At 43.6% G+C, this 26,092-nt stretch overlaps 1 protein-coding gene across 2 annotated transcripts in view; it reads left to right on the forward strand.

Moving 5' to 3' along the window:
- Positions 1-16,290, forward strand: part of FAM3B (FAM3 metabolism regulating signaling molecule B) — a 141,328-nt gene extending 125,038 nt beyond the window's left edge. For both annotated transcript variants that reach the window (XM_033940392.1, XM_033940393.1), the window contains exons 7-8: positions 6,681-6,813; positions 15,024-16,290. In XM_033940392.1, the coding sequence (XP_033796283.1) occupies positions 6,681-6,813; positions 15,024-15,104 (214 nt within the window). In that variant the 3' untranslated portion in view covers positions 15,105-16,290. The remainder of the gene's footprint in view (positions 1-6,680; positions 6,814-15,023) is intronic.
- Positions 16,291-26,092: the final 9,802 nt, after the last annotated feature.

The raw sequence follows: 26,092 nt of genomic DNA on the forward strand, positions 1-26,092 counted from the left end.
CACTAATCAAATGCCAATTAGATGCAATCCTGAACGAGGAGAATCTACGAGATCCCCATCAACATGGTTTTACGAAGGGAAGGTCCTGCCAATCAAATATGATCAGCTTGTTCGACTGGATAACAAGAAAGCTGGATATAGGGGAGTCCCTGGACGTCGTATACTTGGACTTCAGCAAAGTGTTTGATAGCGTCCCACACCGCAGGTTATTGAGCAAGATGAATTCGATGGGTTTAGGTGAAACATTAACTGCATGGGTTAAAGACTGGCTTGGGGGTAGACTTCAGAGAGTAGTGGTAAACGGTACCCTCTCCGATACGACGGAGGTGATCAGCGGAGTACTGCAGGGCTCGGTCTTGGGCCCGATCCTATTTAACATCTTCGTAAGAGACTTGGCTAAAGGGCTTCGAGGTAAAATTACATTATTCGCCGATGACACCAAACTATGCAACATAGTAGGCAAAAGCACAATAGACAAAAGCACAGTGCCCGACAAAAGCTCAATGCCCGACAGTATGACGCAGGACCTACTCCTGCTGGAGCATTGGTCAAAAACTTGGCAACTAAGTTTCAATGCCAAAAAATGCAAGGTCATGCACCTTGGCGGCAAAAATCCATGCAGGACTTACATCCTAAATGGTGAGATCCTAGCAAGGACTGTAGCAGAACGTGACTTGAGGGTGATCATTAGCGAAGACATGAAGACTGCCAATCAAGTGGAGAAAGCTTCATCCAAGACCAGACAAATCATGGGTTGTATCCGTAGAAGCTTCATCAGCCATAAGCCTGAGGTCATAATGCCGTTGTACAGATTCATGGTGAGACCCCATCTGGAATATTGTGTACAATTCTGGAGGCCACGTTATCAGAAAGACATGCTGAGAGTTGAGTCGGTTCAGCGAATGGCCACCAGGATGATCTCAGGACTCAAGGATCTCCCGTATGAGGAACGGTTGGGTAAGTTGCAGCTATACTCACTCGAGGAACGAGAGAGAGGAGATACATGATAGAGACTTTCAAATATGTCACGGGCCGTATCGAGGTGGAAGAAGATCTCTTTTTTCTTAAAGGACCCACGGCAACAAGAGGGCATCCATTGAAAATCAGGGGAGGGAAATTTCATGGCGACAACAGAAAATATTTCTTCACCGAAAGGGTGGTTGATCGCTGGAATAATCTTCCACTAAGATAATTGAAGCCAGCAGCGTGCCAGATTTTAAGAAAAGATGGAATTGGCATGTGGGATCTCTTCATCGAGGAAGTTAGGGGATGGGTCATTAGTGTGGGAGACTAGATGGGCCATGGCCCTTTTCTGCCATCATTTTCTATGTTTCTATGTTTCTAGGTGACAAGACCATGAAGCCATCGGCACAGTGCGCAGTGGCTGCTAAGAAAGCGAATAGAATGCTAGGTATAATCAGGGCATGGGGTATGGGGTCAGCCTGCCTGTCACTAGGCGTGCCTGCCCTATGCCCTGCCCCTGCCTACCACTAGACCACCAGAGGGGGGACAGGATACAGAGCCTGGCACGGAGGGGGGACAGGGTGCTGACAAGGAGTATGAAGTTGGGTACAGAGCCTGGCAGGGAGAATTTGGTTCAGAATGTTTTTTTTTCTTGTTTTCCTCCTCTAAATCTACGGTGCGTCTTATGCCCCCCCCCTCCCCCCAGTGCCTCCTTCCCGTGTCCTTAGTGCCCCCAGTGTCTCCTTCTTATGTCCCCCCCACTGCCTTCCAGATTTTGTCCACCCCCAAAGCCAGCCTGCCTGCCTGCCTACCTATCTCCCTCCCTCCCTGCCGCGCTAAAGCTAGCCATCTTGCCTGCCTACATCCTTCTCTCCTTGCAACGGAAAAAAAAGCATCTCTCTCCTTCCTTTTCTCTGGTCTGCGCCGCTGCAATCTTACCTCCCCATTGCTGCTGCTAATCGCCGCTGACAATATGTCAATTCTGACGTCAGAGAGGACGTTCCGGGCCAGCCAATCACTGCGGTAAAATTGCCAATTCTAATCACCAAATTGGTACTCTATTTAGACTCTGGCGTACATTAACAAGTCATGACCATAAATCTCTTCAGGTTTCACCACCTTCTGCAGATTCTCTTGCTTCTTTTTTTGAAGATAAAATCATTACCATTAGGAATTCTTTCTTTATAGTAGACTTTAGTCTTTTCTCAAACTTCAAGGGTAGTTTAATGCTGACGCCAGCAGACCATTTCTGGCACTCATTTGACTTGGTATCTGAGTCCCAAGTCTCAAAACTATGTGCAAAATTGATGAGATGTAAATGCACCCTTGATCCTTTTCCCTCTTATGTTTTTGCTAATATTCTATCTCAAGCAATCATTTGGCTGATCACATTACTAAATTAAGCTTTAGAAACAGGGTATTTCTCACATGACATGGCTATAATTAGCCTTACCCCTCTCTTGAAAAAAACAGACCTTGACCCAACTGTCACTTCCCACTATAGACCGATTGCAAATATACCTCTTCTAACTAAACTTATGGAATCAATTATTGCCAGCCAATTCTCAAGTTACCTGGAGAAGTTTTCCATCCTTTTACCTTTCCAACATGGGTTCCGCCCGAATTTCAGCACAGAAACCCTATTTGTCTCTCTCCTTTCTAAGATCCAGTAGTTACAATCTTGTAAGAAACATGCTAACTTACTTCAGTTCGATTTCTCTGCAGCTTTTGATGTAGTCAATCATAATATTCTGCTCTCAGACATTGGCCTTGATCAGACTGTCTTGGACTGGTTCGATAAATTTCTATCCTCCCATTCTTACTCCGTTAATATGGAAGGATCTAATTCAAAATCTTGGAGAGCCCTTTGATGTGTTCCCCAGGGCTCCCTATTGTCTCCAATCTTATTTAACATCTACATGAGTACTTTGAAATATTATGACTTGAATATTCAGGAAACTCTATTAACGTACGCTGATGACAATCTTCATATTACTTAAGGTTGACCCAGATCTTGTTAATCTAACACCCAATATTATCCATTGTATTGCTAAGCTTCGGTCCTGGGTGATGATGGTCCAGATGAAATTGAATGCTGCTAAGACCAAACGCTTATGGATCGGTCCAAATTTAGATTCTCTTCCCTCAGCTGTGACCTTAGACTCAGGAGAATCCCTGAAAATTGAGTTTTCTTTGCTAATATTGGGTATTGTTATGGATTCATCTCTTACATTTAAGGATCAGCTAAATTCTCTTGTTAAAAAGTGTTTCTTTTGCCTCTGTATCCTGAGAAGAGTGAGAGCACTCTTTCATCAGCAATACTTCTCTGTATTGGTTCAGTCAATTATCTTGTCAAGGTTGGATTATTGCAACTCAATGTACCTGGGTCTCTCAAAGGTCAGTCTGTAGAGACTTCAATTGACACAGAGCACTGCTGCCAAGCTCATTTTTGGTAAGAGTAAATTTGATCATGTAACCCATTGCTCAAGGAATTACATTGGCTTCCAGTGTATCTTAGAGTTCAATTTAAGTGTGTTTGTATTGCATTTAAAATTCTCTTTGGCATTTTATTACTTTGTTTCCTCTAGATTGGAATGTACACAGATCTCATTTCGCTAGGAGTTCAAATAAATTAAAACTTACATTTCCTTCCCTTAGGGACTTTCCAGAGATTCAGCCACTCTTTCATTTTCAAACTAACTGAGCTCTAGAATGAGTTACCACTTTCACTTAGAAGTCTAGGCCCCTTTGTTTTATTTTGGAAAGCTCTGAAAACTTTCTTGTTTACTAAACACGTGGAGGGGCATAATCGAAAGAGATGTCTAAGTCCGTTTGCGTCTAAGTAGCAAGTCGTCCAAAGTAAAAAACAGCCTAGGACACATTTTTGAAAAATATTTCCAAAATTTTTTTTGTTTCGAAAATCGTCTAATTATACATCCTGCCGATCTGATCATCCAAGCCGCTAAATCATCCATCTTTATACCACATTTCCGTCCAACTTTTTGTCCAAGTCAAAAATGCCTAGAACAAGCCCTGTTGGACGTGGGAGGGGTCTGAACACCCAGACATGGCACCTAAATAGTGGGGTACCTTACAGGGCACTGCTGTGAACTTCACAAAAAGGGTGCCATGTCTTCTCCTCACTACAGCTCCCTTATAGGTCATGGTGAGCCCCCCAAACCACCTCCAGAATCCGCTAGACCCACTAGCCCTCATGGCTGCAGGAGCCACTTATATACCAGTAAAAAAGGGTTTTGGGGTGTTTAGGGGAGTGCACAAGTTTATCAATGCAGTGATTACAGGGGCTTATGGGCATGGGTGTATGAGTCCCAAACCCACCCCCAAGATGGCTTAAGCCTCCTCTGTGCTGGACAACTAGGCTGTCCTATGCCAGGTGGCCAGTTGATGATGGTCTGGAGGCTGAATTTTAAAGGTGTGATTAATATTTTTATGGGGGTTGGGGGGGTCGGTGATCACCGAGGTAGTGTGGGGGGGGGGTCTATTTTATGTGTTTTCAGTGCTTATCTGGTGACTTTAGGTGGGTTTTTGTGACTTAGACCATGTTTTACATGGTCTAAATCACAACGTCCAAGTTCTGTCAATCCTGGGCTGTATAACTTTTGGTTATACATGCTGTACGACTAAGTCTAAGCCAGCCCACATCCTGCCCAACTCCCACCCTCGACACTCCTCCCAAAACGCTCCGTTTAACTTTGCTCATTCAGCGGCACTATGTAGGCCTAGGTCATTTAGAAATACAGTCAAACCTCAGTTTATGAGTAACCCAGTTTGCGAGTGTTTTGCAAGATGAGCAAAACACTCGAGCAAACTGTAACTCCAAACTGAGCATTGACTCGATTTGCGAGCCCCCACCCGACCCGACCCAACCGCAGGAACCAACAGTATTGCTCCCCCCGAGGCCACCGGCGCTGCTCCCTTCCTTCACGATCGTCTCCTCCCCATCTACTGACCGGCCCTGTCCTTACCCATGTGCCACCAGAGTTAGAAAGGGCCTGCCGCCAATCTGCTGCTGAGCCTTGAGCATCTATGCATGCTCAAGGCCTTCTGGATCTCATCCTCACCGAGACTCTCATGAGACTTGAGATCTCATGAGAATCTCAGAGAGGGTGAGATCCATAAGGCCTGAGCATGCGCAGATGCTCAAGGCTCAGCAGCAGACCGGCGGCAGGCACTTTCTATCACCGGCGGTGCAGGGGTAAGGACAGGGCCAGTCGGGGAGGGGGGGAAGAGGCGATAGCAGCACCGGTGGCCTTGGGTGGAGTATGGGAGTTGGAGTACGTCCGTCAGGAATGAGCTAGCACCTGAGAGTCCCAGCAGAGGGGGTAGTGGCATCTGGGAGGGGGGGCAGCGCCGGGAGAGGCAGAGCCAACAGTGTCCAGTCGGGCTCTGTGGCGGCGGCAGCAGTTTGCTTACAGCCAGCACCACCCGCAGTGAGAGGCAGTGAACAGCAGCAGAGGAGGAGAATTGGAGGAGCCGCGTGGATAGGTCTGTGGCAGAGGCAGTGGTGGAGGCGTCCCTAATGGTAATTAAGTTTTTTGGGGATGTGGAACGAATTGTTCAAGTTTACACTAACTTTTATGGGAAAAGTTGCTTTGATATACAAGTGTTTTGGTTTATGAGCATGCTTCTGGAACGAATTATGCTTGTAAACCAAGGTACCACTGTACGTCCAAAACCCGTTTTTATTATCGGCATTTGGATGTATTTGGGAAATGTTCGTCCAAGTGCCTACTTAGGCCGGTTTTTGGACGTTTTTCTCTTTTGATTATGAGCCCCTTTGGAAACTAAGCCATTCTAGATTACATTCTTCTTTTATATTTATGTACTATACTTACATTATTGTAAACCGAGTCGATCACCTTTTGGTTGAAGACCCAGTCTATAAAATTAACCCCCTCTTTTACAAAACTGTGATAGCAGTTTCTAGCACAGGGAGCCGTACTGCTCCCGACGCTCATAGGAACTCAATGAGCGTTGGGAGCGGCCATTCAGGAGCAGCCATTCAGCCATCGCAGTAAAAGAAGGTATAAGTTTTAGTTTAGTTTAGTTTTTTTAAGAAGCAAAGAGAGTTGCCCAAAATACAATATCATCCGGAGCAGTTTCCCAAAAATTAGTTAAATTCTGACAGGGAGTCTCTTGTATCATAACCCACTCTTTCCTCTATTTCTTTATCAAAAGAAGAAAGCAAATGATAAAGTTTTGATAAGGCATACAGCTCACCTGAGAAAGAAATGAGACCTCTTTTAAGTATTTTCTGAACAAAATTTCAGAAGAAAGTAATGCATAGAGGAAAAATTAAGAATACAGAGTTTCCAGGCTATAGCTCTTCTCCATTATTTTGCATTGCAAGCATAAACTTCCCCTAATCCCAGACCCCACCCCATAAGTTATTAAGGTTACAATTACCCCCTTTTACAAAACCGTAGTGTGTTTTTTAGCACCGGCCGCGGTGGTAACAGCTCCGACGCTAATGAACATCGGCGCTGTTAATGCCACGGCTGGCGCTAAAATACACGCTACGGTTTTGTAAAAGGGAGGGAAAGTGAAGTTCCGTTTGATTAAGATTGAATAACACTTATTTTAATTTAGAGCCTACAGTTGACTTCCATAGCATGTATCTTTGGTGCAATGTGATTACTTAAGATGCATCTTCATGATTGGATTGTAACTGATGGACACTTCTTGATCATATCCAGGTTGAAAGAGGGAGCAAAAAAGGCTCTGGAGGAGCTTGGCAGTAAAAAGATAAGGACTCTAGGCTTCAGGTCTGCTTGGTGCTTTCTGGCTTTTAAAGGTGGTAAACTACCCGATGATTTTGAACAAGAAAAGGTAAGGCACCAAAAAGGTTAGTAAGATGCTAACTTATAAATTAAAAAATAAAAGCAAGCTATCAATTATATTCCCAAGATGCAAACTGGGGAAGGGGAAATGTTTTATAACTCAGAGTATTCAGCAGTGTTTTATGGATTATACCAGGGCCTTTACAGAGAGGATAGGTCCAAAGTGACTGGCAGTGAAGAGGGGAGGTTTCTCTACCACTCATGGAAGCAAAAGATCTATCCTTTTTAGATACTTCAACTACTCGCACAAAAATCACTGTGAGCATAACTTGGCTAAAGACAAAGCCGTGGAGTTGGGAAGCTTTATTTTATAAGGCTTATATAGAGGAGGTCATTCCCTCACCACAGAAGCTTTAAAACTCTGCATGGGAAGTGAGACGGGGAGACTGATCCCTCAATCTATGAAACAAACAAGTGCACTTCTCCCTCTGTATTCACGGTGGATGCGGGTGCAACATAGCAGCAAATATGAAAGAACCATGAATAACTTTTTATATGTTATTTGCGGTTTTTGCAAAAACCCAGAGTTTTTACTATTGAAACCATGAATAACTTTTCAATAGTTATTCGCGGTTTTTGGAAACAGCCACTATGTATTACTTGAACTCTTGCGCTTTGTGGACATGGTGGGAGACCTGACCTGTTCCTGAAGGAGAGGCAATATCCCAGTTATTTTAGGGCTTATAGCAGGCCAGCAGCGATTCCCAAAGCTGTTAGGGCTTTTAGCAGGCAAGCAGTGATTCCCAAAGCTGTTAGGGCTTTTAGCAGGCAATTCCCAAAGATCCCCAGCAATTTTGAGGGTAATAGTGATTTTCTTCATGCATGCTGGGAAGCAGTGTTTTTCTCTGTGCACACTTGGAAGCTGGGAAGCAGCGATTTTCAGAGTGAATGTTGGTAAGCTAAACTTTTTTTTATCAGTACAGTACAAGAAAAGGAACTTTAATCATTATGTAATTTTGGGGGGGCGGAGTCAGCATACAAAAATTGCGAATAAGCGAAACCGCAAGTGCTGAAACCATAAATACGGAGGGAGAAGTGTATACTCTTCCCTTCATATTTGCAGGGGTAGGTGCAAAGCTGGCCCGTAAATAACTCTGACCCATCCCCTCCTCCCAGACCTTTCCACATACTTACTTTTTAAAGCCTGGTAGTCTACTCTCCTGCCCTATGCAGAGCTGTGGACAAAGATGTTTGTTGTGAGTTCCCGTGGTCTCGCAAGACTACAGCAGAAACTCACGGCAGCCATTTTTGTTTGTAGCTCTGCACGGGGAAGAAGCTTTGGATCGCTCCTGTACCGCTTCATCACTAGACCATCAGGCTTTAAAAAATAAGTTGTGTAGAAGTCCTAGAGGCAGGGTGGGTCAATGAGATGAAAACCACGAACAGTTGATGTCGCGCGTGCTGAACCCACAAATATGGAGGGGGGACCTGTACAGGTTTAGAGGTTTATTCACTTGATATATAATACATTATTACACAAGGCAAGAAACAGCAGTGAACAATCCCCAAAAAAGAATAAATCTATAAAAAAGAACTCCATTTTCGTAGGAAAGAAATCCCCCCCAAGCCACCCTCCACTAAAACATAATGAAATATACCATTATATTATTTTAAAATATGATTTCTATGCTCTATAGTAGCTCAAGACCTAACCTGATACTAATTCCCTCCCAAATATTTGCTGAAACAAACATGCCTAGTAATTACTACAATACTTAAATAGGGGGAAAAACCATCATTTGTGGCTCCTATCACCCAGTCCTCTTGCTCAATATTGATACCAAAATTTTAACAGGGATATTTGCAAGCAATAAGGTTAGCTTATTGACATCTGACTAGGCAAGGGAATTTGAAGAATCCAGATAATATATATTAACTTTTAGACAGGTCTGGGTGGCCTAAAAAGAACCAACTCGCTTTAAAACTTGTGGCCTCTTTTACAAAGCCGCACTAGCAGTTGTGCTGCGCTAACAGCCCCGAAGTCCATAGAGATTTAAAGGGTTTCGGGGCTGTTGCCATAAAACAGGCCGCTTTGTAAAACAGGCTGTTGGACAATGTGAAAGCAGTGGAGTTTTCTCTTTAAAGCGTTAAAAACAGAGGAGTGTGCTAATAAGGTCTTGGGATGGCTGCATACTATATACGGTGGCCCACAGATGGCTATAAAGGTTAATGGGGATTATCTAAATTTTTTACATTGGAGAAGGGTACTACTAGAGCTGTACCAAATAGCATATTTTATTATTGTCTAAATGTGAATAATGAAAAATAATATTCGGTCAAGTATGAATATTGAATACAAGTACAGTGGTACCTTGGTTTACAAGCATAATTCGTTCCAGAAGCATGCTCGTAAACCAAAATATTCGTATATCAAAGCGAGTTTCCCCATAGGAAATAATGGAAACTCGCTTTGATACATTGCCCCCGAAGGCCCCCCCTGCAATCCGGCACCCTCCCCTCCACGATTCGGCACCCCCTGCCGCGATTCAGCACCCCCACCCCCCCGCCCCGCCACTTCTTACTGTCATCTGGGCCTCAGCACCGGCACCGGCATGTCCTGTGCGTTGATGCCGGTGCCCGAAGATCGGCCTCCTCTTCTTGCTGGGCCTTGAGCATCTGCGCAAGCTCAATGCCTGCAAGTTCACGTTCTCTCCGAGAACATTCAGGTACTCAAGCATTTTTCCCTATCTGTCCTGGTGAGCTCACACTCTTTTTGAACCCACAGTCTCAGGGTGCTGAGGCTGTGGCTCTAACCACTGCACCACACACTGTTCTTCAGTTTGGTCATAGAAATTTTCATGGAGAGAATTTAAAATTACAGTGATGATCTAAGGGTTGCTGAAAGGTGGGCAAGAAAAATAAAATTACCCCCCCCCTCCCCGATTGTAGAGGTTTCTATCATGCTAAATGCTCTGACGCTACTCCGATACTCATAGAATTCCTATGAGCATCAGCACATTTAGAAACTTCTACTGCAGCTTAGTTAAAGGGGGCCTAATTTATTTTCAGGTGGTGTGATGTTAAAAACAATCAAACCTGAGATTTCTTACTTAACGTCATGCAATAAATTCAAGAATAAAGGGTTTCAGGGTTTAAAGTAAATTATTTAAAGTTGGAAGCCCTCAATATCTCACTCAAGATAGAGGTGAATGTCTTATTGGGTTATTTCCTTTTCCACTGGGCTAAAAAGAGCCTATAATACCTCAGTGGGCAGTTGATGGCATTTGCTACTACTCTCTAAAAAAGCAAATTTTCCAAGTTAATTTGACCAATCTTTAGAGATTTAGAGGCATGGAATAGGCCAAATATCTTGGGGTAAGGAGCATACATTAGATGCAAATGAGAGTTCTCCCATATTTGACAAATATTCCAAGTTTTACCAATCTTTCCCCTCCTCCCCCCCCTTAAAAAAAAAAAAAGGTTTAGCCTAGATACAAAAGAAACTGGTTCATTTGGAAATGTAGACCACTGAGAGTCACAGGTGGAACCTTCAAAGCAGCTAAACCGGAGTCCCCAGAGCTGAGTGGTACTTTAAGACATCTCATTTAAGGACAGTAGTGGAATGGAGCTGTCTGGAGAATATAGAGGGTGACAGGATATTTGTAGACTTACTCTCATGGTTCCCTGGGAGTAGGGATCTTTGGAGGCTTATTACATAACCTTTCATTAAAATGACACTACAGGTTTGGGAGGTGTTAAGGAACTTGCTTGGAGGCAGGGCAGGATTAATTTGTTGAGAGCCCCTAGGCACACAAGTCCACTGGGCCCCCTGCTCCGTTCCACTCCACCCTGCCCTACTTTATTTACCCATTTTCTTATTTACTTCTTTATTTCTACTGGATTTCTTTTTTTTTTTTTTTTCTTTATTTTAAAATTCAAAACAACAAAGATTACCTACCAGTGCTAGTGTACAGTTTTTCTTCTATGCAACCTCCAAACATCTCTGAACAAATCCCCCTTCCTTCCTAGAGGAAGAGATCTTCAGCCGGTAGGATTTTGGAAAACCCATCAATTTATATTTATTTGGGCATGAGGCATGGGGCATGGCAGGAAAAAAAATTATTGCTTGCCATTTTATTGGACTAATACATTCCTCACTTAAAGAGGTTAAAACGTCTTTCTTCAGGTCAGTAAACTATACTGCTGTTACAGTATCCCTGTCCTGACCTGAGGAAGGGAGTTATAGTCTCTGAATTAGTAAAAAAATGTATTATAATTAGTCCAATAAAAAGGATCACCTTATTTCCATTTTCTATTAATAAACGATTATCAACTCTATCCTAAAGCAAAAAGAAATAAATAAAACAGAAATTTTTTTCTACCTTTGTTGTCTGGTTTCTGCTTTCCTCATCTTCTCATCATTCTTTTCCTTCTATCCACTGTCTGCCCTCTCTATGCCTCTTCCATATGGCATCTTCTCTCTTTATTTGCTTCTTCCAGAAACTGTCTGCCTCTCCCTTCCATCTCTCCCTCCCCCCCTTGTTCTGGCATCCATCTACTTCTCTCCACTTCCCCCATGGTATGGCATCTGTCTTCTTCCTTTCCATTTCTCCCTCTCTCCAAGCAGATTTTAGCATCTCTCTCTCTCCTCCTTTCCTCCCCTCAGATCTGGTATCTGTCTCCTTCCTCCTTTCCTCCTCCCAGGTCTGGTATCTGTCTCCTCCCCTTCCCTCATGCTCTGGCATCTCTCTCTCCTCTTCCTTCCTCCTCTTCCTTCTCAATTTATTTTCTGCCTCTATCTAAATTATTTCTTACTATTCAGTCCTTAATTTTCCTCTTTCATTGCATCTACCTACAGCTTGCCACCTCTTTCCCTCAACCCTTCCAGTATCTAATTCTATCCTCTTCCCCCAGTCCAGCATGTGCCCTTTTTTTTTTCTCCTCTACACTTCCTTTCAGTGTCCTCTCAGCCCCCCTTCCATTCAGCGTCTATTTCTCTCTCTCATCCCCCACACTTCCATTCAACATTTGTCCTCCCTCTCTAACCCCCCCTTCCATTCAGCATCTGTCCCCTTAAACCTAAAATACCACTCAACCTCTTCCTCTTATCAGGCCATTACCCTCCCTTCACCCCCCCCCCCCTTCGTGGATGTTTTCTAAAACCAGTGTTCTCTCTCTTTGATATGCCCTGATGAGGAAGCCGTTCTCACAAGTTGCACGTGCACAGATCCCCCAAAGCTTTTCCTCTGACACAACTTCCGGTTTCTGCCGGATCATGTCAGAGAAGCTTTGCGGCAGCCATGTGCAAGCATCTAGTGAGAATGGCTGCTGCACCAGGACCCCTCTGAGAGAGAAAACTGCCACAAAGGTGAAGGGAAGAGATGCCTGGACAGCAAGGCCCAGAGCAGCAACCCTGTTTTCCTTCCCCTAATGCTGGTGGGTCCCCCTGATGTTTACGGGCCCGAGGCACGTGCCTACTGGGCCTAACCTTTAATCCGGCCCTGCTTGGAGGGATAAGGTTATATATAGACTTTCACCTATTAGACTTTTCCCAGAGATTGTATGAGGAAAATAAGCAGGCCCTTTTAGAAGCTGGGAAAGGAGGGATCAGAACCTATAGGCAGTTGCTCAGAGATGGAACACCATGTCTTTTTGCAGAGATCCAGGAGCATTACACAGTACAACTTCATGACATTTTAAGGTACCTTCAGGCCATAAATTTTTATTTTAAAAGGAGTTTGCCAGGGTTCTAAGACCGCTGAAGACTCCATTTGAGAAGTTATGCTAACTGAATCTGCAGAAAAATAGTAGAAAGATATTCTTAGTATTATACTTTCTGGTTTGAGATGGAAATCCTGAGCATCATAATTTTATAGAATCCTGGAAAATGAATATAAGATTTTATACAGGTGGTATCTTATCCTGGTGAGGCCCAGTCACCTAATCCTGGTTGTTCTGACCAGGACTGGGAGGGGTATTGGGAATCAGGGTCTATATTAACATGTGGAGGACTTGCCCAGTCAATAGGGTCTACTGAGATTAAGTCCAAATATGGGTAATGAAAATATTTGTTATTCGACATGTCTGACATAAGAGTTGCCTTGTTGGGTAAGATTAAAAATCTATCTAGTTCAGTATCCTGTGTCTAATAATGGCCAACCTGAGTCACTCACAATTACCTGGCAGAACCCCAAAAAGTAGCATTATTCCGTGCTACTTACAAGCTGTGAGGAAGCGAGTGTTTAGGCAGCAGATGTCTGTAAGAATATTCCCTCACTGAGGTTGCAGTTTAGCCACCTTTCAGCAGGTGGTGCTAGCCTGTCATGTCATAGGCTTGAGTCACAGGGGTGAGGCTCAGGTTGGGAGATAGTTAAATGCCCTGGAGCAGAGTAGCTCAGAGAGGCCCCAAGGCAGAGGTCTCCAGGAGAGGTCTTTAAGACAAGAATCCTCACAAGGTGATCTTCCTTAGGCTATAGTACCTGGGTTTTATTAACCAAGTGTATCACTACACACAAATAAAAAAATATATAAAATTTTAGTGGTCCCCAAGAACACATTTGGCAGAATTTAAACCAATTATAACCACCCACCCCCCTACCTCTATGTAATCTGTTTATCTGAATAGCTTGTAACATCCAAGAAAATAAAATATTAAACTCTTAGAAGTTTAACAAGGAGTTCCAAAAAGTTTCCCACATTGGCTGGAGAGTTATCCCTGTTGATGAGTTCATGTCCGTAACTGGCTGTTTTTTCATCTGTAAAAGATGAATCGTAGCCACTCTCCACTGTTGCAATGTGGGTGGTTCTGATTCTAGCCACCTAATAAGAATAACTTTTTCCCCATCAAGGACACTTTGACCAAAAACACTTCCATGCCCTTTGGCTTTGAAAGAACTACTTGAAATCTAGAAAAAAGTAACTTTGGTGTCAATATACAATGTGCGCTCCAGAGAGGTATGTGAGGGGGGGAGCGCATGGTGTGGTGATGCCGGGCACCATCGCCCTGGGCGCCAACATCCCTAGCTACGCCACTGTATCTGATCCTGACTCTGCACTGTTGTGTAGCTTTGTGTGGTAAGTAGGTGATATCTGTCACAATAGTGGGGAAGAAAAATAAATCTTTCTTTTTAATTGACTAGTTGTAACAGCAGGCTCCTCAGAACATAACATTCTGCTTATATACTGCAGGACCGTGAAGCTCTAGTCTATGCGGTTTACAAAAGAGAAAGTTGTTACAATTGAATAAGATGAATTAGATTCCTATTTACTTAGTGAACAGATATGTTTTCAAATGCCTCATGTAGATGAGGGGCTGTATGTAGAATTAAAACATTGTTCGTTAACTCTTCTGTAGATGGGTAGAATTCCTGGGAAATTAGGGGCAAATTCTGTAAATAACCTCTGTCCATCAAAAAAGTACTAGAAGTGGAATAGGGAAAGAATCTAGAGAGGACAGAGGTCTGAGAGCTCTTGTAGGTTTTCAGAAGTTTAAGAAACTTTTGAAAACAACATTATCTGTAGAAGCATTTCAAGAAATGTTTTTTCTGGGTAATAAATGTTTTTGTATTGATACGCTGTCACGTGCCATAAAATATGGCTGATATGAAGGCACTGTTGTTATTGTTTGTATAATATAATAATAATAATTTTATTTCTTATATACTGCTATACCATAAGTTCAAAGCGGTTTACAACAAGTTACATATAATGAGAGTAAGAGATGTTTACAACAAGAAGTAAGAGATATTTACAACGAGATACATACAATGAGTGTATGAGGTGTAAGGGGAACAGAAAAAGTACTTTCTGGGATACAAATTGCAAATGGAAGAGAACCAAGATAGTTTGAATCAAAAGGAAGTATCTAGTCAGAGATTGGGGTGCAGGAGAAAACAATTTGGGTGGAATACCTTTACAAATGGGAAGAAGGATGAGTTAATCTAAAATCAAGAGAATTGGGGATTGGGATGAGGATAGCTGAGGGGGATTGGGCAAGAATTAGGAATCAGAATTTGCTAAAGAGACGGGTCTTCAGTGATATATGTTTCTTATTTTTATATGATTGTTTTTTTCTTGTAACACCGCCTAGTTATAGGCGGTTAAGAAATTTTTTAAAGAAATAAATATAGCAGAAAGAAAAATGAAATGTCACCAGCCATAGCTAGGTCAGGGCTGGAATAATGATGTTGGTTCCTTTGTGTATCATAGTATGAATTAACATTTGCTCTTCAATATCTCTGTCTGATATTCTTTCAACAGATCATCCATTCTGATGACAAGAACCGGTATTCTGGCTGGCCATCAGAATTACAGATAGATGGCTGTATCCCTAAACCTTAGAACTAAGGAATCAAGTCTTCATTTTTTTGCTGGCTCCCATGGATGGTTGCAGGAAATCACATTCAAACAAGTTATGTCAACACTAGCAAAGAGGAGGAAGTGCAACCTCATACTTACGCATGGATATTCTCAGGGCCTGGGTTATACATATGGTGCACAAAGTAGAAATTTGCAAGGGAAAGTCACAAAACCTGCTTGCAAGCTGTACAGTTTTGGACAAACACGTGGCTCCTTTTGGCATGGGGGCTCTGAGCAAGTGCCCTGTTCTCGCCTCCTAACAACAGCATTGGATATTCTAGCATTTTTCAGATTGAGGTCATTTCCAATAAGTTAGGTGCCAGGACAATGTGGCATTTTAGCCCAATAAGATTTTGCCTGATCAGAGAATTTACACTGAAATAATCATGGCCCATGCTAATGACTGAATTGGATTACTGTTATGGTGAGTTCAGCCCTGTTTGAAAAGCGCTAAAAATTACACAAATTTAAGGGTTCCTTTTACTAAGCCGCGTTAGGGCATTAACGTGCAGAATAGCACACTCTAAATTGGCTCGTGTGCTAGACGCTAATACCAGCATTGAGCTGGCGTTAGTTCTAGCCACGTAGCGTGGGTTTAGCGCACGCCAAAATTCTGCGTGCGTTAATAACACTAACAGCTTAGTAAAAGGAGCCCTAAGCATTTCTTTTTGTGTAATTTTTATAATACGTGTTACGATTGCTCTGATAATTGCAGATGGGAACAGAATGTGACTGATTTCCCTCTTCTGCATCAGATATGGAAAGCACCTTTACTCTAGGCCAGGGGTAGGTAATTCCAGTCCTCGAGAGCCAGAGCCAGGTCAGGTTTTCAGGATATCCACAATAAATATGCATGAGATAGATTTGCATCTCAAGGAGGCAGTGCATGCAAATCCATCTCATACATATTCATGGTGGATATTCTGAAAACCTGACCTGGCTCCGGCTATCGAGGACCAGAATTGCCTATCCCTACTCTAGGCTGAAGGAGTGGTTTGCATCTGGGATTCATTCTTAGCACTGGGTGTAGTAGTTGGTATATTGTGAGCTGTGATTTTAAAACATATTTTGTTTAATTCAGGACCCTTGCTTTAGTTTGTAGAATGCAAAGGGCCCAAAGGTTCATTTGGGGGAAAAGAAAACAAATAAACTTAAATTATGAACACTGGTAGTAGGGATGGGTGAAGTTGATTTGTCCTGTTTTGATTTTGGTTCTGGTGTACATATATTCACCCCATGGCTTGGGTAGCCAAGTCAGTTATAAAATGTTAGGGCATAAATCCTTGTGCTTGCCTGTTCACATTTATCTGCTGCATTTGGTTTGAATTTTTTTTTAAGGAACTTGAGAAATATGAATAGCCAGTGATACAGAAAACTGCAGATAAGCTCATTTATGGGAAACAAAAGTATGATCATGTTTCCCCTTTGTTGATAAAGCTTCACTGGCTCCCAGTTCGCTTTAGGATCCAGTTTAAATGTACATGCATAATCTTCAAGCTTCACTATGGAATATTTGATCCTTTTGTCCCCTTATGTTGGAATACCCTTAGACTTTGCCATTTGAGAAACACACAAAGTTATAAGTTAGCCTTCCCTTCCTTTAAGGGAAATAAATCTGCTGGGAATCTCAGTTGATCTTTTGTTTTCAAGTTTGTAGATATCTGGAATGAACTTCCTGACTCTATTAGGCTTATAGGCCAGCTGCAATTACAGTGGAACCTTGGTTTACGAGCATAATTTGTTCCAGAAGCATGCTCGTAAACCAAAATACTCGTATATCAAAGCGAGTAATGAAAACTCACTTTGATACGTTCCCCCCCCCCGCTCGCAAAGGCCACCCCCCACGTTAACCGGCACCCCCCCCCCCTCTGCGCGAACCGGCACCCCCCACCCGAACAACTTGAACTTACACCCCCATCTGGCACTGGCACTCAACCCACAGGACGTGCCAGTGCCGCTAGAAGATCTTCCTGCCTCTGCTGGGCCTTGAGCATGCATCTGTGAATCTCGGCGAGAGGGAGAATTAGAAGGCCTTGAGCATGCACAGATGCATGCTCAAGGCCCGGCAGAGGCAGGAAGATCTTCTAGCGGCACTGGCATGTCCTGTGGGCTGCGTGCCGGTGCCAGACGGGTGGTAAGTTCAAGTTGTTCGGGCTGAGGGTGCCAGTTCGAGCGGGGGGTGGGCCTTTGCGAGCGGGGGGAGCAATGCTGGTTATTGGGGGGGAGGGTGCTCGCATATCGAATCAACACTTGGTTTGCGAGACAAGTTTTGCGAGAATGTTTTGCTCGTCTTGAAAAACACTCACAAACTGGGTTACTCGCAAACCGAGGTTTGACTGTATTTTGCATATTCCTGAAAACTTTGTTGTTCTCACAATTTTTAAATGGTTTAACTACAGTCTCAACTAAATGATAATATTATAGTTATTTTTCTTATGCTTTTCTTATGTACTTTAGTTTTTAATTAGTTCTTCCTTCTCCTATATATTCTGCTTTGTACTTTAGTCTTAATTATATGTGAACTGAGTCGAGCTCCACTGGGAGATAACCTGGTATATAAACCAAAGATTAGATTAGATTAGATACCTGGATCATAAGATGTGTTCTTGCTCCTCTTCCCACATGATGATCTAAACATCTCTCTTTTGCCCTTTTGTATCCTGTGATTTGTAGCAATTTCAAGTTTTATTAAAATTTTGATGTATCGCAATATCATAAATTCAAAGCGATTTACAATTAAAAACAGGGTCTTAGTTATTAACTACAACAAACACACGAACATTACGAACTGATACATAAGGAAAGTAGGGAGAACTATAATAAGCATAGTAAAGAAAACATAAAAGGTAAGTACAAAGGGAGGATAAAAATTTTAAAAGTATTAATAAGAATTAAAAGAGAACATTAAGAGTTTGGGGGTTTTTTTTTATTTCTCGGAACCTAAGACAGAGGAGATGTGAGTTTCAGTTTCTGCAGAGATCGGGGTCAAAAGAGAATCTGATGATTAGGTCTCAAAGGCATCTTTGTACAACCAGCATTTTAACAGTCCTTTAAATTTACTTAGTGATTTTTCTTCCTTAATAAATGATGGTAAGGAGTTCCATATTTTGGGCGCTGTAACCACAAAGATCGTATCTTGTCTTGTATTTATTATACTAAGCGATGGAATTACTAGAAGGTTTTTGTCCTCTGATCTCAAACTTCTAGTAGGAGTATATGGAATAATGTACCTTTCTAGGAATGATGGGGCTTTGGTTGTTAATAGCAGTGAGCTCGCAGTGGTGAAAAGTGATGAGTTTCTTGCAGTGGTGTGCAGTCAGGCTCTCAGGAGATTTAGTGAATCTCCAGCTCTACAGCCCTGCTTTTTTGTTGTTGTTGTACTTTTTTCTTCATGCAGTTTGATTTGTTGAGCAGGCAGCCTGCTCAAGCAGGGGGTTCAGAGAATCTACCACTCCTAAACAATATACTTACTCAAATTACAGAAATTTTTTTTTTTTTTAAATCCTCAGTTGTGCTTCATTGGTTGAAAAAACTCCATTTATCCACAATATCCACAATATCTAATCCACAATATCGCAAAACAGTTTACTTTTACTCCTGCAAACTAATGAGTTGAATGGCAGCATTATTAGCACAGGGAGGAAATATTCCACGTCTTCATAAAAGCAGACACAGTTCAAACAACAGCTGCTGTTTGAACTGTGTCTGCATTTATAAAGATGTGGAATATTTCCTCCCTGTGCTAATAATGCTGCCATTCAACTCATTAGTTTGCAGGCGTAAAAGTTATTGGTGAAGAGTGAAATTTTGATTCTTGGTGTTTATTTAGATTCTGAACTCTCAAAAGGGAAGCAGATTTCAAGAGTAGTCCAGGGAGTGTATGCACAACTACATATCCTATATAGGCTGAAATCAGTGCTTCTACCTGGAGATTTTCGTTCTGTGGTTATTGTTAACTAGACTTGACTATTATAACATGCTCTATCTTGGGTAAACAAGATGGAGGTGCAAACCCTTGCAGCTATTAATGAACTCAGCTGGACACTAAATATGAGGGTACAGTTGTGTATGCTAAGAAAAAACTCAAAAGAGAAACGTACTGTAAATTTGCTTAGCAGAAAAACTACATTCATACAAAACCAGAATAAAAAAAGAAAAAAATAATGAGTACAAAAAACAGACCTCATACACAGGCAGCTGGGACTACACTGTACCCTAAGCCACCCGTATCATTCCCAGGACAGAACATGTTACTCCAGTGTTGAAGTATTTACATTGGTTACCTGTACAGCAGCGGATATCTTACAAGGTGTTGGCAGTTGTCCACCAAGTATTATTTTCATCTGCTCCTTCATATTTTTGAGATTTGTGGGCGATTTGCCGACCAGTGAGAAATCTGAGATCTAAGGAAGGAATGAAGTTGATCAGTCTGAAGGAAGATGGGGTTCATTATGTCAGATCAAAGATGACTATGGAGCCCTTTTGAAAGGTCACTTGGACACACAAAGTCAGAGGCGTGAAGAAAGTACAAGAGGTTTATTACAGCACTAGTCTTTAAGCCCGTTACATTAACGGGTGCTAGAATAGATGTGTCTGTCTGTCTGTGTTTCTTTATCTCTCTCTCCTTGGCCGCTGTCCGTGTCCTTCTGTCTCCCCCCCCCAGCAAAGCTGTCTGCCCCCAGCACACCCCTCCCCCCAAAGCAGCCCCCTTTCCCTCTCCCTGTCTGTCCATGGCCTCTTCTGTCTTCCCCCCACAGCAAAGCTGTCTGTCCCTAACACACCTCCCACCCAAAGCAGCCCCCTTTCCCTCTCCCTGTCTCTCCATGGCCCCTTCTGTGTTCCCCCAGAGCAAAACTGTCTGTCCCCAGCACACTTCCCCCTCAAAGCAGCCCCTTTTCATAAGAACATAAGAACATAAGCAGTGCCTCTGCCGGGTCAGACCACAGGTCCATCCCGCCCAGCAGTCCGCCCCCGCGGCGGCCCAACAGGTCATGACCTGCCTTAATCACCAGAAGGGGCCCCCTTTGCCCCCTAGGTTTGTCATCGAAGTCCTATCTTCCCATCAAAGTCCTAACCCTCCAGCCTTGCACCTGCACGACCTGGTGAGCTGTCTATATTTATGCATCACCCCAGCACCTCCCTCAGTACCCCACGATCCCCTTTTCCCTCAGGAATCCGTCCAATCCCTGTTTGAATCCCTGTACTGTACTCTGCCGGATCACTTCCTCCGGGAGCGCATTCCATGTGTCCATGACCCTGTGGGTGAAGAAAAACTTCCTTGCATTTGATTTGAACCTATCCCCCTTCAGTTTCTCTGAGTGCTCCCTCGTACCTGTCGTCCCTTTTAGTCTGAAGAACCTGTCCCTGTCCACCCTCTCTATGCCCCTAAGTATTTTGAAGGTCTCTATCATATCCCCCCTGAGCCTCCTCTTTTCCAGAGAGAAGAGCCCCAGTTTATCCAGCCTCTCGGCATATGGGCAGTTTTCCAGCCCTCTTACCAGTTTCGTTGCCCTCCTTTGGACTCTCTCAAGAATTGCCTTGTCCTTCTTGAGGTGCGGCGACCAATATTGAACGCAGTATTCCAGATGTGGGCGCACCATCGCTCGATACAGCGGCATGATGACTTCCCGCGTCCTGGTTGTTATGCCCCTCTTGATGATGCCTAGCATCCTGTTGGCTTTCTTCGAGGCTGCTGCACACTGTGCGGATGGTTTCATGGATGGATCCACTAGCACACCCAAGTCTCTCTCAAGTCCGGTGTCTCCCAGCAACCCCCCCCCCCCCCCCCCCATTTTATACTCAAACAACGGGTTCTTTTTCCCTATGTGCATGACCTTGCATTTATCTACGTTAAAGCGCATTTGCCATTTGTTTGCCCAGTCCTCCAGCTTATCGAGGTCCCTTTGCAGTTCCTCACACTCCTTCCTGGTCCTAACTCTGGCGCAGAGTTTGGTATCGTCTGCAAATTTTATAACCTCACACTTTGCCTCCGTTTCCAGGTTATTGATAAATATGTTGAAGAGTAGCAGCCCCAGCACCGATCCCTGCGGCACACCGCTCGTGACTCCCCGCCAGTCAGAATATTGGCCCTTTACTCCGACCCTCTGTAGTCTACCTGATAGCCAGTGCTTGATCCATCTATGTACATCCCCGCCCACCCCGTGGTTCCACAGCTTCCTAAGCAGCCTTTCATGTGGCACCTTGTCAAAGGCCTTTTGAAAATCGAGGTAAATGATGTCTATGGGTTCCCCTTTGTCCACCTGACTGCTTATTCCCTCAAAGAAGTAAAGAAGGTTTGTCAGGCACGACCTTCCCTTACAGAATCTGTGCTGGCTTGTCCGCAGTAGGCCATTTTTCTCGATGTGCTCGCAAATGCTGTCCTTGATTATTGCTTCCACCATCTTCCCTATAACTGAAGTCAGGCTCACCGGCCTGTAGTTCCCGGGGTCACCTCTCGATCCCTTCTTAAAGATAGGTGTGACATTCGCCAGTTTCCAGTCCTCTGGTACCTCTCCAGTTGTCAAGGATAGGTTGCAAACATGCTGGATTGCGCCCGCTATTTCCTGTCTTAGTTCCTTTAGAACCCTTGGGTGGATCCCGTCCGGTCCCGGAGATTTGCCGCTTTTCAACCTGTCAATCTGTTTGAGGACATCCTCCCGACTTACCTCTATATGCCCCAATTTTTCGGCCTGCTCCCCACTCATGAGATCCTCTGAGTCCGGTATATTGGACGTGTCCTCGCTCGTGAAGACCGACGAGAAGAACGTGTTCAACCTCTCAGCTACCTCTTTATCCTCCTTAATCACTCCCTTCCTATCCCCATCATCCAATGGCCCCACCTCCTCTCTCACAGGTTTCTTCCCCTTTACGTAACTGAAGAATGCCTTGAAGTTTTTTGCCTCCCTGGCCAGCCCCTGCTCGTATTTCCCTTTTGCTTTTCTAACCTCTCGGTGGCATTCCTTTTGGCATATCCTGTGCTCCTGGTGATTTTCTTCCGTTGGGTCCCTCTTCCATTTCCAGAAGGACACTTTCTTTTCACTGATTGCCCTCTTTACTTCAGGTGTCATCCAAACCGGGTCTTTTGGCCGCTTGTTCTTGCGGCCTTTCCTGAAACTGGGGATGTACAGTTTTTGCGCTTCCTGCAGTGTGTCCCTAAGGAGGGTCCAGGCGCTCCCTGCAGTCTCCATCTTAATGCCATTCCTGAGCTTCCTCCCCACCATTTTCCTCATAGCAACATAGTTCCCTTTCCTGAAGTTGAGCGCAGTTGATGCGGTCCTCCCCACTATGGGTGACCCCCTTTCTAATGTGAATCTGATCACGTTGTGATCACTGTTGCCTAGTGTTCCTCCCACTTCTACTCCTCTTGCAGGCCCCCCTAATCCGTTAAGGATGAGGTCAAGAGTAGCACCCCCTCGCGTCAGTTCCTTGACTAGTTGCTCCATGAAACAGTCCCTCACAGCTTCTACGAATCCTGCTTCCCTCGTGGAGTTGGAGTGACCCGTACTCCAGTCTATCCCCAGGTAGTTGAAGTCCCCCATCACTGTTACACTTCCAGTCCTGCATTCCTGTCTCAATTCTGCTTCCAAGTCGTGTCCTATTGTTTCTGACGCACCAGGCGGGCGATAATACAGCCCCAGCTTTATGTCTGCACTCAATTGGGGAAGTAGAGCACCACACAAGAAGGGCAGTTTCCAAACTTCTCCTATCCACCAGGAAAGAGGGTTTTCAGGAGGCCAGCCAGCAAGGAAAGAAAGCCTGATTCCAGGGAGGTACAGTAACTATCCAATTAAGCCTTGGGGTGAAGGGCTAGAAGTTTATTATGATGAAGAAAACTGTTCAGAAAAGCTCCCAAGCACTCAGAGAGGGGGATGGGAGGTAAAGCAGGAAGTGGATGACTTAATGGAAACCTCCAGTCTCAGGGATACAGAATGGGACATGTACAGTGAAGCTGACCCAGAAGAAAGTATGTTGGAGGAGGACATGGACATATGATTGAGCGGTGTGTGGCTGTTTTCTTCCTCCCAGTAATGAGACAAGTCTCTGCCAAAGAAACCAGAGCTAGAGTAAGGCTGCAGGTAGTGGTAAGGCAGCAGTGCCTAATTAAGACAGTGGTTCTTTAAACCTCATTTCACCAAGTCCCCAAAGGTCTAAAGCTAAAGGACGATAGGGGGCATATTGGGTGGGTCTGAAGACCTTGGTAAAGGGAGATTTGCTCCACACAGCCTGCAAGGCAGGGCTGTGTGCGTCCTTAAAAGGGGACAAAGTGTTGGAGAGGGAAACAGAGGCAGAGAAAACATTGTTTTTTTTTCTCTGACTGGAACGACATTTGAAAGGAGGGCTGGCACCTGCAGTGCTCAGCCGTGCTGTCAAGAACTGTGGCTAATAGAAGCCAGCTACCCTGAAAAGGGAGAATATTGGACATTGAAAGGACTGAAAAGCATATTTGATTTTGATTTATCCTTTTTGTGGACAAGGACTGTCCAGTCCCTGGACTGAGGCACAGAGAAAGTGCACTGGACTTAAGTGATAAGGAACTGCATAATCAATGCCTAGGAGAAGCAATTGTTTATTTTGGGACTTTTTTCTTTTGCCTTAATAAACCCGGTTAAGTTTTGGTTAAGAAATCCAGTGTCTGGGTTTTCCTTCCATCCATCATATAAAAGGCGCACAAATAAATCTTACCTGCGATCCAAGCCGGGTCTGCCCACTCACCAGGGGTCTGGCCTGACCACAACATGAATACAGGATGTCTGGTGCAGTACATGGAGAGACCCCCCCAGGAAAGAGACTTGGGAGTACTGGTCGACAAGTCAATGAAGCCGTCTGTGCAATGCTCGGCGGCGAAAAGGGCGAACAGAATGCTAGGAATGATTAAGAAAGGAATCACAAACAGATCGGAGAAGGTTATCATGCCGCTGTACCGGGCCATGATACTTCCTCACCTGGATATGTCAGTAGCAGGCGGGCGGGTGGCTTCAGGTAGCAGCAGTTTTCTTGAATTTAAGACATCACAAATGTGGCCATAGGCACGGGACACAGACATACACAAAACATATACAACAGCTGCCTCCAAAATCACCATAGAACTCCTCCCCCCCCAAAAAAAAGAAAAAGACTGCTGAACTTCTGCCATAACAAAAGAGGCTTCAGCTACAACTGGAAAGTTTTTGTTTATTTGGGGTGTTTTTTGCCCTTGCCTCTTGTTTGAAGCATTGGTGATCACAACTCTGCACTCTACTGAGCCTGTGTACAAGAGCTGTGTCTACTGCTAAGCTCTTGTGCACAGGCACCAGTTATGTTCCTCCCCCTTTTACTGCCTATACTCAACAGAAACAGGGGGTCTAGACAGCTTTTCAAAATCCAGCACTTTGTCCAGGTTTTGAAAAGCTTTCCTTTGGGTAGTAGGGCATCCGCGCATGCGTGAATACAACGCGATGACGTCACGTGCACGTGATGTCATTGCATCGTATCCACAAATGCACAAATGTCCTGCCCGACAAGAGCAGGCAGTGAGGGGTGGGGCTGGGGCGGGACTGGGGTGGGACGGGCAGGGATGGGTGGGACTAGGCTTGCCTGGGGGGGCAGGTCTAGGGGGGTCCAGATTTTCCAGATGGAAAATCTGGTATCCCTATATAATAATTTGCATGCTGTTTGTGTTGAGCATTGCCCTTAGTATCCTGGGATGGATCCCGTCTGGTCCCATCGCTTTGTCCACCAGTAGGGTTTTGGTGGGCTCACAATTTCTACTATAAATGTAGTGGTTAGATTGGCTTATGGGCTTGGGACTTCCTCTCTATAGTTCCCTAGCCCATCCACTTGGCCAGTGTTTCTGAGCTCAATCCTGAAGTACCCCCTTGCCAATCTCATTTTCAGGATGTCCACAATGAATATGCATAAACTTGATTTGCATACACTGCCTCCATTATATGCATGAAGCAAAGTCATTAATTGGGTCTCCTGACGAAGAGAGCAAAATGTGGTCTGCGATGGGACCCTTCCACTTATAAAAGTCAAGAAAAATAAGATAAGTCAATTTAGTTGAACCACAAGTTGAGTCAATTTATTATTTTGAATTTTTTCTAACAAGCAATACAAATGCAGTGATTGGGCTGTGGGTTCTCCTATAGGGCTAACACCCTGGGGGAATTTCACATTTCTGAGCATATGACATACATAAAAAGGACATTTTTTATTTAGTATGCTGCATTAGTATATTGACTTGATAAATCTTAACCAATTTTTAGTGTAGTCCTTATTCACTTCTCTCTAAATCACTAACTATACTCTGTACTCTTTTTAAATCTCTAATATTGTAAAGCTATATGGTGCCTGTTTAAATATTGCGGCCCCATATACACTGTAAAGAGATTATTGGTCTAGTACTAACATATACTTCATAATATATGTATATGTATATATATATTAATTCTTTATTTTTTCATTTGTATGGACCTTCGGATATCAACTGGACCATGAATAATGCCCAGCAATCTCTTGTCTTCATCAGTCCACTTTATTGTTTATTTACTCAAAACTCTAAAATTCATTTAGTTTCATACTTATTCTTAATTTCATATTCCATAACTATTTCTTCATTGTATTTCATTTTAGTTTCCTTCGTTTCCTTACTTAATGTCTTTTTCTTCTAATTTAATCTTATTAGCTACTTAGCTTCGAGGTTAGCTCTCAAATGTTCATCAATGCCACCTCTCCCGACATGCATGTTTCAAACAATGTTTTTCTTCAGGGTCGAGGGGAACTGCAAAACATACAAAACTTTTAAAATCCAACTCTCTTCTCAGTTTTTGCTTTTTTTTTTTTAATTCATTCAAACCTTGCAAACACTGGTGACCTCTCAAATGTAAACACATTATACTCTGCTTAACATTGTGCAAGCACTTTATCTAAAAGTTGCTACTTAGAGGGTTTGTTTCAACACACCTAATTCAAGCCCAACCTTTTCAGATATA

Source organism: Geotrypetes seraphini, chromosome 4, assembly GCF_902459505.1.
Source record: "Geotrypetes seraphini chromosome 4, aGeoSer1.1, whole genome shotgun sequence".
Classification (NCBI taxonomy): Eukaryota; Metazoa; Chordata; class Amphibia; order Gymnophiona; family Dermophiidae; genus Geotrypetes; species Geotrypetes seraphini.